Source organism: Myotis daubentonii, chromosome 3 (assembly GCF_963259705.1).
Source record: "Myotis daubentonii chromosome 3, mMyoDau2.1, whole genome shotgun sequence".
In the NCBI taxonomy this organism is placed as follows: Eukaryota; Metazoa; Chordata; class Mammalia; order Chiroptera; family Vespertilionidae; genus Myotis; species Myotis daubentonii.
This window is the reverse complement of record NC_081842.1, coordinates 50,846,343-50,861,015: the sequence shown is the minus strand read 5'-3', so window position 1 is coordinate 50,861,015 and position 14,673 is coordinate 50,846,343. Positions and strand designations below refer to the sequence as shown.

Here is a 14,673-nt window from a genome sequence, read left to right as displayed (position 1 = left end):
GTTCAGCTCATGAAGGTCTATGAGCAAGGCGATTGTTAATGAGGAGAGAGAGAGAGAGAGAGAGAGAGAGAGAGAGAGAGAGAGAGAGAGAGAGAGTAAGTGGTATTGGGGGAGGGGGAAGTAAACTGTTAGGGAGGTGGGAAATCCTAAGATTAGAGGGAGAAAAAAGAAAGAGTGAAGAAAGCTGAAGTATAAGAGACAGAAGTAGAGACCTCTGTTTCTCCAACCTGGAGGTTCAGAGAGAAAAAAGCAAGAATAAGTAGATCCAGTGTAGAAAATGAAGTGATATTCAAAGCTCACTTTTATTTGCACCTGGGGCATAATGAATGAATGAACCAACTGTATTAAAAGTTTTAGAAACTGGACTTTCATTCATTTGTCACTCACTGATTGGTTCATTATTACTTTCTGCTTATTAAGTTCTGGGCACTCTGCTATGTGATAGGAATACCTCATCTTTATAGAGAGACAGACATATAAATAAAAGAGAGTTATGAATGAGAAATACTGAAAATACAAGGAAGATTCAGGGGTTTCTTGGGAGAACATTTAAACTGGATTTTGAATAAGAAAGAAGTGTCCTAAGCTGAGAAGGAGTGAACCCAAAGGTTCCATCTAATTCAATAGCTCTATGAAACTGAGTTTGTCGTCCTTTATTTATTACAGCCTTGAGTCATCTGCCAGCTTGGATTATTGGCATGATGTAGGGGGTGAAAAAGAAAGAAACAAGTGGAAAGTTTAGAGGAGAAAGAGGCAGTGAGGCAAATGGAAACAGACTATTTGGATAGGATTTGTAACTCTTCATTTAGTGGTTGAATGACATTAATGGGGCCTAGTAGACTACTCTTTCTTCACTTCAACCTAGTCTCTGTTTTGTACTCAACTGCTTTGTACTTAATCAACACAGGGAATAAAGAGATTGTAAGATAGCCGGCCAGTGTGGCTTCTTGGTTGAGCATCAACCTATGAACCATGAACCAGGAGGTCACGGTTTGATTCCTGGTCAGGCACATGCCCAGTTTGTGGCCTTGATCCCTGGTGGGGGACATGCATGAGGCAGCCGATCAATGGTTCTCTCTCACTGTAGATGTTTCTATCTCTTTCTCCCTCTCTCCTCCTCTCTGAAATCAAATATATTTTTAAAAAAAGAGACTGTAAGATAATGGTTAAAAGGGCCAACTTTGGATTCAAGAAATTCCAAGTTCATATCCAAGGGTCTTATCCTCCATGGGCCTCAGGTCTCTTATAAATCTAAAGGAGCCCCAGTGGCTCTTTGAGCTCTGGCATTGGTGCCAAAAGGAATGTGACATCCTGTGTGATAACCAAGGGCTATCATGCTTTCTAGTGAGGAGTGACGCTGTGGTCCACAGACACAAACTCCCAGTGTTAGGGCTGGAAGGAATTGACAGACTGTTTGGTCCAACTCCTTTCTTTGACAGAGAAAAAAACCTGGACTAAGTCTCAACCCTCGCCAATATCCTTCTTGTAACAGCTCTTAGTTATTAACTATTAATACCTTGAAATTCTCCAGAGAGAAGGAAAAAATGTTTGTTGAATGAGTTTGAAAGTGATTGGGTAGGGTGAATGAAATGTTTGCCAGTCACAAGCTATAAGCATAAATTTAAAATCAGATAAAAAGCAAGAGATTTTAAATTGGGATGAACTTCAGATGACTGAGAGAAGGTGTGGGAACATCAGCAGCATCATGGTCTCACAACCTCAGGGTCTAAAAATCAGTACACAAAATAACCCTCTGTGCACAGAAGCAGTCTGAGTTCCACCTCTAACTACAACCCTCATCTTTGCTTTCTTAACAGCTAGTCCAGTACAGTCATCTCAGTGGGGTAAAATGATTAAAGAGGGAACAATGACAATGTAAAGAATTCTGGAAAATACTTTCTTAAAGATAGCAAATACAAAAATCCACTGCCTTTTAATTTTCTAAATTGTGGAGTGTCAATATTATCAACATGTGGTCATGTTCCTCCAAGTCCCTTTTATTTATTTATTTATAAATATATTTTTATTGATTTCAAAGAGGAAGGGAGAGGGAGAGAGAGATAGAAACATCAATGACGAGAGAGAATCATTGATTGGCTGCCTCCTGCACATCACTGGGGATCAAGCCTGCAACCTGGGCATATGCCCTTGACCAGAATCGAACCTCGGACCTTTCAGTCCACAGGTCACTACTCTATCCACTGAGCCAAACCGGCTAGGGCCCTTCAAGTCCCTTTTAATAATGCCCTTGGGTAATAGAGCTGTGGGTTCCATTATACTATTATATTCTTTTGCTGTTATTTAATTTCATTTGGCTGAAATTACTCATTAATTTTTTCCTCCCCTTTTAATAGCATAGTTTTTGGCACTGCAATATGGTTAGTTGCTTCATTTCTGCATTTTTCTTTGCCTAGGTAGCTCCAGCCACTAAGTGAATAGAGATTTGAATATAAATACAAACAGAAAAGGTTTTCACCAAGTAAGAGCACTGGTAGTGAAATAAATCTTTGCTACTATTCATCACACAAATGATACACTTGCACCACATCAATAGGCATCATGTAGAACACATTATGGTGGTCATTTATTGCAGGTGACACATTTAGTGTAATTACCATTTTTTAGTCCTCCAATAAAAACTTCTGGTTGTGTTTACTAAGTGAACTGAATAGAGTTCTGAAATAATAGTTGTCAGTGTAATACAAACAGGGCAAGTCCTTCAACCAAAGAATGCACACAATGGGCATACCATTATGGAGAAAGCTGGAGGGAAAGGGGGCATCAGCAGGCTTGACTCATAATCTTGTTTGTAACTTGCCACTTGACTTTGGCAAAGCTGTTTTTTCCCACTCTGAGCCTCAACTCAATTTCACTTTTGTATAATGTTTGGACTATAATATTTTTGAAGTTTCTTCTCGCTGTGAAACTTTAATGTAAACACTGTGAATCCACAGACTACTGGTATACCCCAACACCTAGAATAATATCTGGCATATGTAGGTTCTCAATAAATATTTATTAAATGAATTAATATTGACTTTTTAGAACTACTTATTCATGTGCTATTTTTCTCAGAAAAAAATATTGAGCATCTATGCATTTGAATGTGAGATGTTGAGAGTATAGTGTGAGAAAATGGCTTTTTTGCAAATATCTACATTCCTTCAAGGCAGCATTGTAATGGTGCATCTTTTGACTAACACAATATATATTTAGTCTACTCTTATCACAAAACTCAGGGATTGGGTGTTCTTCATAATAATCCCAACCAGATTTGAGAATTTACTTTTGCATGTCATTTTGTCATGTTGTTTCTTATCCCTAGAGTGGAAAGGGCAACTAGTTGCAAAGTGTTTCCCTCCTTCCCCCTGTATTCTGTTTGAACTGATTATTTCAACCTGTATCTACTTGGGACCTAAACATTAATGAGATTGGCACACCTCATTTTAAGTAGGCATCACGCCAGTGTAACAGATGGTCTTTGAAATTGTCAGTTGAGAGTGTATGTATAAATCTCTAATATTGTCAAGTGAACAAAATCCTTAACAAGAAATGTCAAAAATGTTTGTCAGTTGGCCTCCAGATGCCTTACCTATGCATCATTACTCTGCCTCACCACTCTGCAAGTCTCTTTAGACTCAATAACTTTCAGAGAAATTATTGTTAAATGATATTGACAGGTGATTCCTTGGCAAAATACACCCAGATGATCTGCATCCTCTTTTGCCATTTCCCATCTTTTACAGGCTGTTCCTTACATCCATTGCATACCTGCATCCTGTATCATGGCTATTAAAACTTTATCACTTGCCATTTTCTTCTTAGGAAGACTGTTATTTCACCTTCACTCAAGGAAGAGAATAAAAACCTCACACATAGTATGTAATAAAGATAAGTTGGCTTTCTGAGAGACACTACCTAATCTTCACAGCATTGTTACTTTCACGTGGCTTTGCCATGTTGATTCATCATCCTTTTTTCTTTGAAAATGTTGTCATCTACTTTCTTCTTTCTTCTTTTATGACTAATTTCATCCAACTTCCTAGACTCTTTGTGAAGGCATGGTCCATGTAGGACTCTGCCTAAGAGATACTTGAACCTAGAGCTTCCAATTTATGTTTTGCCCAACAGTCAACACTGCACACTTTTGTTAACTGCCCCTTGATAATCTTCTGCTTCTTGCAGGTCATTTATAATCCTGTTTATGTCATCAGGATTGCTGATTGATGCCTTCCACTTGCCAGATGAACTGGCTTTGCAGCCATGGAAAAAGCTTTATTCCATTAAACTCATCAAGTGTTAAATAAAACCTTCTAAGCTCCACAAACTAGAAGCCAGAAATACAACAGTGAACAAATGGACCTGGTTTTTGTCTTTGTGGAGCTTATATTCTGGTGACAGCTTAGAACTGACAACCCAGTAGAGATGGTGTGTTGACCACTTCTTCTGTCCTACAGTGAATACTCATTTGTGGTGGTGAGTTGATCTTACTGTCATCACCGAAAGCAGTTCTCAATAGTCAACTGTTATTTTCTTTACAACAGATTATCCAATTATACAAGATGAATAGTAAGAAAATAATTGGGCACAAAGAAAAGGTCACAAATTCCTTTCAATTTATACTTGTCACTTCTGGAAAAACAGTGAGAATACGAAAAAACCCCAATATGGGCTTGTAATTGATTTGACATATTATTGAGACTCTCTAAGTTGTTAATTATAATGTAACACATTGTTGTTAATTATTCCCACTTATTTATATTATTTTGTACATTCCAGTAGGAACCAAAGCTAGAGAATCTGAATATGCACACATAGCCAATCAATTACATGGGTTAACCAGAATTAGGTTGGAGTGTCAGTGTTGGCATTGCTACTCTGATTCAACAGTGTAGTAGAAATAATATGGCCATATAATTTATTGCTGTAAGTGGGACAGTTTTGATGATGAAAGGGGACACCCCAAATACAAGGGGTCTAATCCTACCTAATCTTGGCATTTTGAAATAACAAATTACTGGGCTACTAGTCTATTTTCCCATTTTAAGTTAATCATCAAGCAAGTTCATCATAACTAGGTCAAATGATTTCTTATTGACACTTTCATGAAGCAATTCAGCCCTTAAATCCTCTGCCACTTTGGTGGTGGAGGTGGTTGGGGAATAAGCCTCTATCTTTTTTAACAAAGGAGGGAAGAGTTTGAAGGCTTCCAGCCTCTAATTTTTAAAACCTACAGGCTGGCTTACTGCCCAGCCTTTTCTGTGCTCCCACACCAACTGTGATGGTTTCTTTATTATACCTTACTATATATTTTAATATTATTTATGTTTTTATCACCTTTAATAAGCTTTTATGCTTCTGTAGGGCAGAGGTCATGCTTTATTCATATGTAACCCCTCTGTGCCTCTGGTTGCTCATCTTTAAAATACAGATAATAATAGTACTAACCTCAGAGAATTTTATGAAAATAAAGTTAATTAAAACATTTGGAATCCTTATAATAGTGCCTGGCACATAGCTCTTAGTAGTGCTAGCTAAATATTATTATCATCATTACTTGTTATTATAGTACTTATAGTCAATGTCATCTACACAAAACATGTATGATAAATATTATGATACATCAAACATTTATTATTGTTTCCTATATTCAGGACACTACAAAGATATATGATATGCCTTAACCGGTTTGGCTCAGTGGATAGAGCATCAGCCTGTGGACTGAAGGATCCTAGGTTTGATTCTGGTCAAGGGTATATACCTTGGTTGCGGGCACATCCCCAGTAGGGAGTTTGCAGGAGGCAGTTGATTAATGTTTTGTCTCATCGATGTTTCTAACTTTCTATCCCTCTCCCCTCCTCTCTGTGAAAAAAATCAATAAAATATATTTTTTAAAAAAGATATAGGATACAGGAACCCAATTTTAGTAATGATGGAGAACAGGAGTGAGATGCACAATGATAATTATTGTACAAAATAGAAAGTAATAGGTGATGTAAGAGAGGTAAAGAGATAGCAATATTATTTTTAATAGGGAACATTTTCTGATTAAAAAGATCAGGGAAGATTGTAGGAGTTAGATTGTAATTTTAGTTGAATCTTGAATAAAATATAATATTTGGCTATGTAGACATTTGTTTTAGAGGTGAAGATATTCCAAGGATGACTATGTAAGTAAAGCTTTGTTTAGGATAATGACAAGTATTGTCTAGGAGTAAGCTTGGAAAAGACTTGAAAGATAGTCTGGAACTAGATAATGGAAAGGTCTTGAATGGCAGATCACAAATTTTATATTACAATATGATTCATTTTCTATTTAATAAAGCATCTGGGTTTTAAAAATTATGAATAAAAATCATGAACATTCACAAACTAGGAGGCTCTCCCTGTTCTTGTTCACTGTAGACAATGGGGAGGTGGTTACATAAGAAACCACCCTGGAGTAGCTGGATCACCTCTGCCTGAGAGGCAGGATCCTCATTTCTGAGCCTGGTTCTGCTCCACTGTGTGACCTTTCTCAAGTCAAATATCCTCTCTGCCTCTCCATCTGTAAAAGAGTAAATATTAAGGGGGTATATAGATGGACTCTAAAAGTATCACCTTTTCTAAAACTTTTGAGAGGAAAAGAGGATTTAATGGAGTATAGTGTTAGGAGCAGAAGATATTTATCCCAATAAAATAGGATATTGTTTTTGTTTGTTTTTTTGAGAAATAAATCTAAGTAGTTGCTTTAATATAATTATTTTTTTTAGACAGAAAATATTTGCACACTATAGAAAAGAAGATGAGGAAAAATAAGAACATAAAACCACCTATAATGCTGTCTCTAACGCATCTACACACATTCTGCTCTGATAGTTTCGTGTCAGTTGCCCCTTTCCAGGCCCAACGGTCACCTACCTAGTCCCCTTTTCTCTGTTCTCCTCTTCCTCACCTCTTAGTTGATAAATCTCTCTAATGTGTGTTTTGGGGTATATTTTTTTTCTAACCATCCATCTTTCTGTTTTTCCTTTCTCTGACCATCTTTCTCTTCAGCCACCTGTTGTCATATATGTATATTAATCATAATATTTTACTAGATTGTGAGAGTGAGAAGAAAAATATCAGATGAACTTCATTAAGAACAAGTTTAAGGAAATAATAGACTATTTCTTTTATTTTTTAAAAAAATACTTTATTGATTTCAGAGAGGAAGGGACAGGGACAGGGAGACAGAAACATCAATGATGAGAGAGAATCATTGGTCGGCTGCCTCCTGCACGCCCCACACTGGGGATTGAGCCTGCAACCCAGGCATGTGCCCTGCCTGGAAATCAAACTGTGATCTCCTGGTCCATAGGTCTGTGCCCAACCACTGAGCAACACTGGCCAGGCTAGACTATTTCTTAAGGAACAACTCTGCTCTCACTCTTAGCCTACTTCCTAAACCTGTCAAAATTTAAAGAAATTCAGAGTTTTGTGATTTTTCCAAATATTTACTTTGGCATGCAGTATGAGAGCCCAAAGGTTAGTAGACCTTAGGTTGTGGCCTCAGTAATCCCACACTTCAGTGTTTTAATTCCTCAGTGCTGCATGGAGGTAGGCTTTGCTGAACCACAGCCGTTCATCAGCAGGAGCCCTCTACTAATAAATGTCCCAGTCTGGTTGAACTGTCATGATTAATATTTGTAATCAAGGCCTTCAGACATTGGAAAATCCCAGGATGCCTTCTGAATCACCAGAAAACTGAATTGCCGTCAGCCTCAGGTTTCTTGTTGGGAGTACATGTTATTGTATTTCAATGTTTTGACAATTGGGATTAGAAGTCTACTATGGAGGGATCTTTGTGTAACCTGAGGTGTGATTAATCTGCACATCCCTCTCCTTAGCCATTCCAGACAACAGAGTTTTCTAGATTTGTTTTTATGCCTGAGAATAAGACTATTATTCTCAAGGAGAGAATATTCTCTCAGGAGAATTTGGACTATTGAAAGAAAAAAAAGTTAGTGAACACACATTTATTTCCTTACACATTTTGCAGATAAACTAAATATAGTGTGGCTTTTAAAATACTCTGATATGGAAGTGGTACTTCAGGAATTTCTGGCTTTGCATCTTTTCCTATAGCCTTACACAGGAAAAGCGCTCCTCCTCTGCACCTTCATAAAACGCTGATATGTACAGTTTTAAAGTACTTTATCAATAAGGTGCCTCCCCACCTTTGGGGTCTACTTCTTGGTTGATTGTTGGAAAAAAGCTAAAAAGAGCACCCTCCCCCTCTCCCCCCAGTACCCTCAGCATCATTGTTTAGAGAACTTTCCAAGCCTGGGCGCCTATTCCTGGGCGTTTGGGGATGGAGGCAAAGGGGATCTCAGGGAGGCAAGGAAATTCAAGTCTGAGCAGCAAAGAAGTGGGCGAATGCTAAGCTTTGTTAGCTCCAGGGCTACTCCATCCCACCCCCTAAAAAAACAAAACAAGAACAGGAATGCAGAAGAAATATGAATCCAGTGGGGGAAGTGGGTCCTGCAGGGTGAAAGCGTTCACCTGGAAAGTTACTGCAGCAGTAAGGAGAGAAACCCAAACGATGCCCCTCAAATAGGATTCCCAAATCCCCTTCTCTTCCTTCCTCCCCTTTCTGCCTTCTGAATAAAGCTGGACCCAGCTCGTGGACCATAGGTTTCTGTAATCCATCCTGGAAAAATCATATGAAACCAGGACACCATCCCAATCCCATCCATTTCTGGTTTGCAAAGGAAAATCCAGTCCGGCCTTTATTTTTTGCATTGCTTCCCTGGGCCCCAACGCTTCAGCTATTCCGTGGTGGGGATAACTAGGGAAGGTATTGGGGAGAGAAACGAAGGGGGCGGGTAGCAGGAGGCGGTGAAAAGGGGAGGGAGGATGCCCTGCGCATGCGTGCCAGCGCCTATGCAAATCGTACATCCAGAAAGCAAAGTGGGATGATCTGTCACTACACCTGCAGCACCAAGCTCGGAGGACAGCTCCTGCTTGCAGCTTCCAGACCCAGGTAAAAATCATCTGAGCGGGCACCGTGCATGCCTTTCAATGCCAGATGTGCGTTGCAGTCTATCCCTCATAGAGGCAATCTGCTGCTGCTTCTGCTTAGTGTCCTTTGGTGGCTGATTGCAGCTTCAAGGTTTAAGAAATCCCATCTTTCAGGAAGCCTGAGGGAAAGGAAGGAAGTACGGGCGAAATCATCAGATTGGCTTCTCAGGTTTGGGAATCTGAAGCGGGCCCACATCTTCCGGCCAACTTCCATTGAACTTCCCAGCACTCGAAGGGGACCGAAATGGAGAGCAAAGGTATGTCTCTATCCCCTTCGGGGGACTTCCCGCTGCATGTGCGTGTGGCCAAGGCAGTCCTCCGCGAGGGGACTGCAGTGCTTGGGGAGCGAGCATCGGACTAGGTCGATAGGAGATGCTATGTCCATTGCAGCAGCGGGGAATCCTGGCAGGAGGGCCACTTCTTGTTAATTCCCACAGCTCGGAAGACAGTGTTTAATACTCCGTCAGTTGCTTAGTGAAGTGTGACGAGTTGTTATTTATTATTTTGGGGGTGGGGGTGGGGAGAGTCTTTAGCTGGTGGGAGAGGAGAGATGTGTTGGTAAAGCAATTTCTTTTCTATGGAATCGATGAGCTCAAATAAATACAATTAATTTGCTTTAGTATTGCTGACAGGCATGTTTGTATCTGATATCCAATAATGCATTGCTATAAAAATGTTTGGGCTTCTCCACCCCCACCCCAGGAAGATGGTATTTTTGGGTGTGTATGACCACATCCTACTGCATTTTCAATATATATCAGCAGATAAATTGGGTCTATTTGAAACAGTGTGCGTTAGAACTGACCTCTAAGAAGAACAGTGTGCTGGGAGTACTGCTTGACTCCCAAACACGATGAATTTACTAGTTGTGGACATGTATATCTTAATATTCTCCTCCTAAGCAATTCTGTATGATGTGTACATACTAACTGGGAAAGGGGCTATAAAAACCAACTTCTGATGGCATATTTAATACACAAAAACAAAATGGCTATTACAACTGTGAGACTGGATATCTTTCGGGTTTAACCCATCTATGCAGGTCTCTTCTTTCTCCTCCTCTTCCTCCTTCTTCAAACACCCACCAGATTGCAATAGCCTTGAGTGATGTGGTCAGATACCCAGGAGGAATATTGGATACACTTGATTCCAGTGAAAACAGAAGAAATGATGTCAACTTTTATGAAACTATATTCATTACCAAGCACTGGAGAAGCTATATTTGAGACAAGGTTTTATTTTTAAACCAGGAATGTCAGTCATTGTGCTAATGTGCTCAGGATCAGGGGATGGTGGTGGATTTCCTATTTCTGGGCTGATTAATAAAACTAGCATGCTGAATGATAGCAGGTCTATGTTCAAGGAAGTATTTTAAGTATTTAATTAGTAGAGTTAAGTATTTGAACCTAGGTAAGTATTTACGGTATGAAAAGAACTGAATTAACATGAATTCAGACTAGCTGGCAATTTTTAGTTTAGAAAAACTATTGTTGTGATTCACTGATGAGCACTTCAATGACTAACAGTGATGTACATATATGAGAAAATCCAAATACTTATATTTCTACATATACATGTATAAGTATAAAGAGGCATATATTTATTAACTTTATTATAGAATCCATTTTAAAATGAGAAACCAGTCTTAACTCATAGAGCTCTGTAATATTCCAGTTGATTAAGTATTTCTGGAACATAAAGTTAATGGCAGACAGAGAGAGTATTATTTTACTATGAAATAGATTTTTGTGTGCTTAGATGATACCTGCTATATGGTTATTAACTTTTTTTTGTGTTTGTTTGTTTTTGGCAATGATCCTTGGTAATGTTTGGCTTCCAATTTATATACTAATTCCTGGCCCATCATAAGTATGATGTATCTCTTAGCAATACTTTTTTATTTTTCTTCCTTGCTCATAAAATATATTACATGTCTCTCAAAATTCCAGTTGGTTTATATCTCAAATTGACAGTAGTAGAGTTCTAGATATTCTACCAGTCTTGGTTTTGAAAGGAGAAAGAATCTGAGAAATATATCTGAGAAGAATTAGGCCAGAACTTCTATAGTTATTCAGATAACAGTGATACAGGCATGAATCACAGCATTGACCAAAAGGCAGTGAAGAATTTTGCCCCAAGCCAATATTGTGGTTATTCTGCAGAGGTACCATATTGCCTCACACAAAACACATCATAAATGTTTTTATGCATGTTAGCACTTGGGTTTCCTTTACAAAGCTGAATTAGCTAGGTAGTGACCACATTAAAAATGGATACATTTTTTACATATTGGCTTTATTTTCTAAGTTGATGCAATTGGAACAGCTAAACATTGTAGCTAACTTAAAATTTGTATTAGTATATTAAGAGGTGTGTGTTCCATTCAAACTGGTCCATCTTTTATACTTTATGCTGCCATGTACAAACTTCTTTCCCCAACAGATTCAAATCAATTTCTAGGAAGACATTCTGAAATGTGAGTACATATAATTATTTTTTCTACTGGAAACTCTTTTAATATAGATTAGAAGAGTATTATGGTATGATTCAGTTGAGGGTTCAAGAGTTCTTTATCTCAGAAAAAAAATCGAATGGCTCAATTATTATTGACTCCTGTCACTTACGTTTGACAACCTTCACATTACCTCTAGCATTTGAAAATCTTTCTTTGAGCACTTGTCCAGAGTTTCTAGCAAGTTGGACTTCAGTTATTTACAACTAAGATCAATTTTCTTTTGTTTCTTTCCTTATTGCTTTGCTCCCCACTTCCTGTCATCCAGGAAAAAAAGAGAGGAAAATAGATCAGTTGCCCTAGCAATCAAGTCACCATCTAATTTCAGTGATCTTCATGCACCAGGGTAATTCATAAAGCTTCAAAGGTTTGGGTGGGTTGGTCCACAGTCGGGACAGCTTTGACAGAATTTGTGCCTTGCTGCTGGGGTCCAACCCCAGCAGGTCCAGGGGTCCCCAAAGGTGTGGACGGAGTCGGCGAAGAAGGAATGACACGGAGGCAGCCTTCAGGTGATCATCATAGCCGGGTTCTCTTGTCAGGGTCTCCAGGTAGGTTCTGTCCAGGATCTTTTGCCATGTTCTCTCGCTAGGTTCTGTCTCTAGGTTCTGTCTCCAGCTTCTGTCCAGGATCTTTTGCCATGTTCTCTCCAGCGAAGTTCTTCTGTCTCTAGGTTCTGTGTAGGTTCTGTATGTAGGTTCTGTGTAGGTTCTGTCTTCTAAGTTCTGTCTTGTTACATCTGTATTTATACCAGTTGATTCCAATCCTATCAATCTCTATTCCAAAGGTTAGGGCGTTTCTTATCTCCATTCCAGGGAGTAAAGATTATGTAGCTTAAGCATGATTGTTCGTAGTTAAAGTGATTAATTACCTGCCTGGCACTTAGTTAAGAGGTTTTATTCCCTCCCTAACTTCAGGGGAAAATCCCTACCTGGGGAAACAACCTTTCTCAGAGACCTTGGTTAAAACACATAGTGCCAAGAAGGTGAGCAAACATATTAAGAACAGTATGCCATATATGCCAGGTCCCTTGAAACAGCAAGCATGGACCGGCTCCCGGCACCTTGCAGTGGCTCACAAACTTTGCTGCGCAGAAGAATCATCTGGCATGCTTTGCGGCCATCCTCCGGGCTAAGTTGGACCCCATACTAATCACATCAGAATATTAGGTGCAAGACAGATATAGGTAGTTTTAAATGATCCCAGATGCAACGATGTTTGGGAACCACTGATTTAGTCTCTGGATAATCAAAATATGGTTTGAAAACTAACTAGCTTTTTTCAACTGCAGAATATTTTCTTTACTCCAGGACAATTGAATCAGAAGCTTATATTAACAAAATCCCCAGGTAATTTGTATTGAATCAGAAACTTCTTTTAACAAAACCCCCAGGTAGTTTGAGAAGCACTGATTTAGAGTGAGGAAAGATATTTGTCTATCATCTATCTATCTATCTATCTATCTATCTATCTATCTATCTATCTATCATCTATCTATCTATCTATCTATCTATCTATCTATCTATCTATCTATCTATATCTCCATCATTTCTCGCTTGCTCTCTCCCCTATTTTCCTCCTCTCCTGACAACTGTATTACATCTGTCTTTGTCTAGCTATGTTTTTGACATCAGGCTGGCATATTAGGAACACCTGTAGAGTTTTTAAAAGCATAAGAATGCTTAGGCCACATCTCTAGACATTCTGGTTTAATTGGTCCTGGAGTGGAACCTGGGCACAGGTATTTTGAAGAAGCTTCCCAACTGATGCTAATGGACAGCTAGAGTTACCCACTGGTCTAGATCCTTCGTACTCAAGGTGTGGTCCACAGACCACATTACCAGCAGCATTAAAGCACATCGACATTACTTGGGAACTTGTTAGAAATGCAGACTCTCAGGACCCACCCTAGATTTTATGAATCAAATGTGCAGTTCATCAAGGTCTGCTGGTCCTTTATATACACATGCAAGTTTAAGAAGCACTGGTCTAGATCTTGGAGAAGTGATTATATCTGAGAATGACATCACTCCAGGCCCCTCAGTAGAGAAGATTTGATATGATCTCACTAATCAATCTGGAAGCTCCTGGATATGTAATCATGATATAGGTCTTCTTGTTGCTTCTGGACAGAATGGAAATGAAAGGAAAATAAATTGCCTGATTCATGGTTAGATCAGAAACAAACTCACTTTTAAAAATATATATATTTTTATTGATTTCAGAGAGGAAGAAAGAAGAAGAAAGAGATAGAAACAGCAATGATGAGAGAGAATCATTGATTGGCTGCCTCCTACATGCCCCAAACTGGGGATCGAGCCCGCAACCCAGGCATGTGCCCTGACTAGGAAATGAACCATGACCTTCTGGTTCATAGGTCAATGCTCAACCACTGAGCCATACCAGGTAGGCCTAACTCACTTTTAAATATCCTCTCTCTGCTCTTCCTCAGGCCATTTACTTTCAACCCTGATTGTCTTTAAACACTTATGTTCTAGGTCTATCCTGAGCTCCTGACAATGCCCTGATATATATCCATGATAGTGTGATATCAGACTTTTTAACTCAAGGTACATCTTAACAGAGTGAATATAGCTTTACCCTTTTCCCGTTGTCATATGTCTCTGCTCAACTCTTTTGAGATTCATTTGCTATGGCCCTTGTTCCATAAAATCTTCCCTGACCTCCCCATATCTAATTTGTCCCTTACATACTGCATTTTTTTTTTTACAATCCGCATTGCAATTTTATGCTCTTTATGTAAACAAATGTTTATTGAGAACCTGCTATATTCCCAATGAGCTAAGAAGCAATCTCTGATCTTAAAGATCTCACTCTCATATCCCCATTAATAGATTGTCCTTCTTGTGTAACGTACCTGCAGCTACCCAGGAGCCTGCCTCATATAAAACATTTCCATTTACCTATGCAAATGTGTACTTGAGGGACTCAGATTGTGTATGTTGAACTGCATAGCCTTGATTACTTCATCACGCCTGTTCACGCACCAGGAGATTGTAAGTTAGGAAAGGCAAAATATGTTTGGCTACCAGGAGGGCGACAGAAGCATAAATTTGATTTCAGAACTTGGAAGTCAGTATCTTGATCTGCTTTCTCTATAG

General features: G+C 39.0%; 1 protein-coding gene across 1 annotated transcript in view; it reads left to right on the top strand.

The window, feature by feature from the left end:
- Window positions 1-8,892: 8,892 nt before the first annotated feature.
- FGF12 (fibroblast growth factor 12) overlaps window positions 8,893-14,673 on the top strand; it is a 538,919-nt gene continuing 533,138 nt past the window's right edge. The window contains exons 1-2 of the mRNA XM_059687391.1: window positions 8,893-9,004; window positions 9,157-9,299. Coding sequence (XP_059543374.1) covers window positions 9,287-9,299 — 13 coding nt within the window. The 5' untranslated portion in view covers window positions 8,893-9,004; window positions 9,157-9,286. The remainder of the gene's footprint in view (window positions 9,005-9,156; window positions 9,300-14,673) is intronic.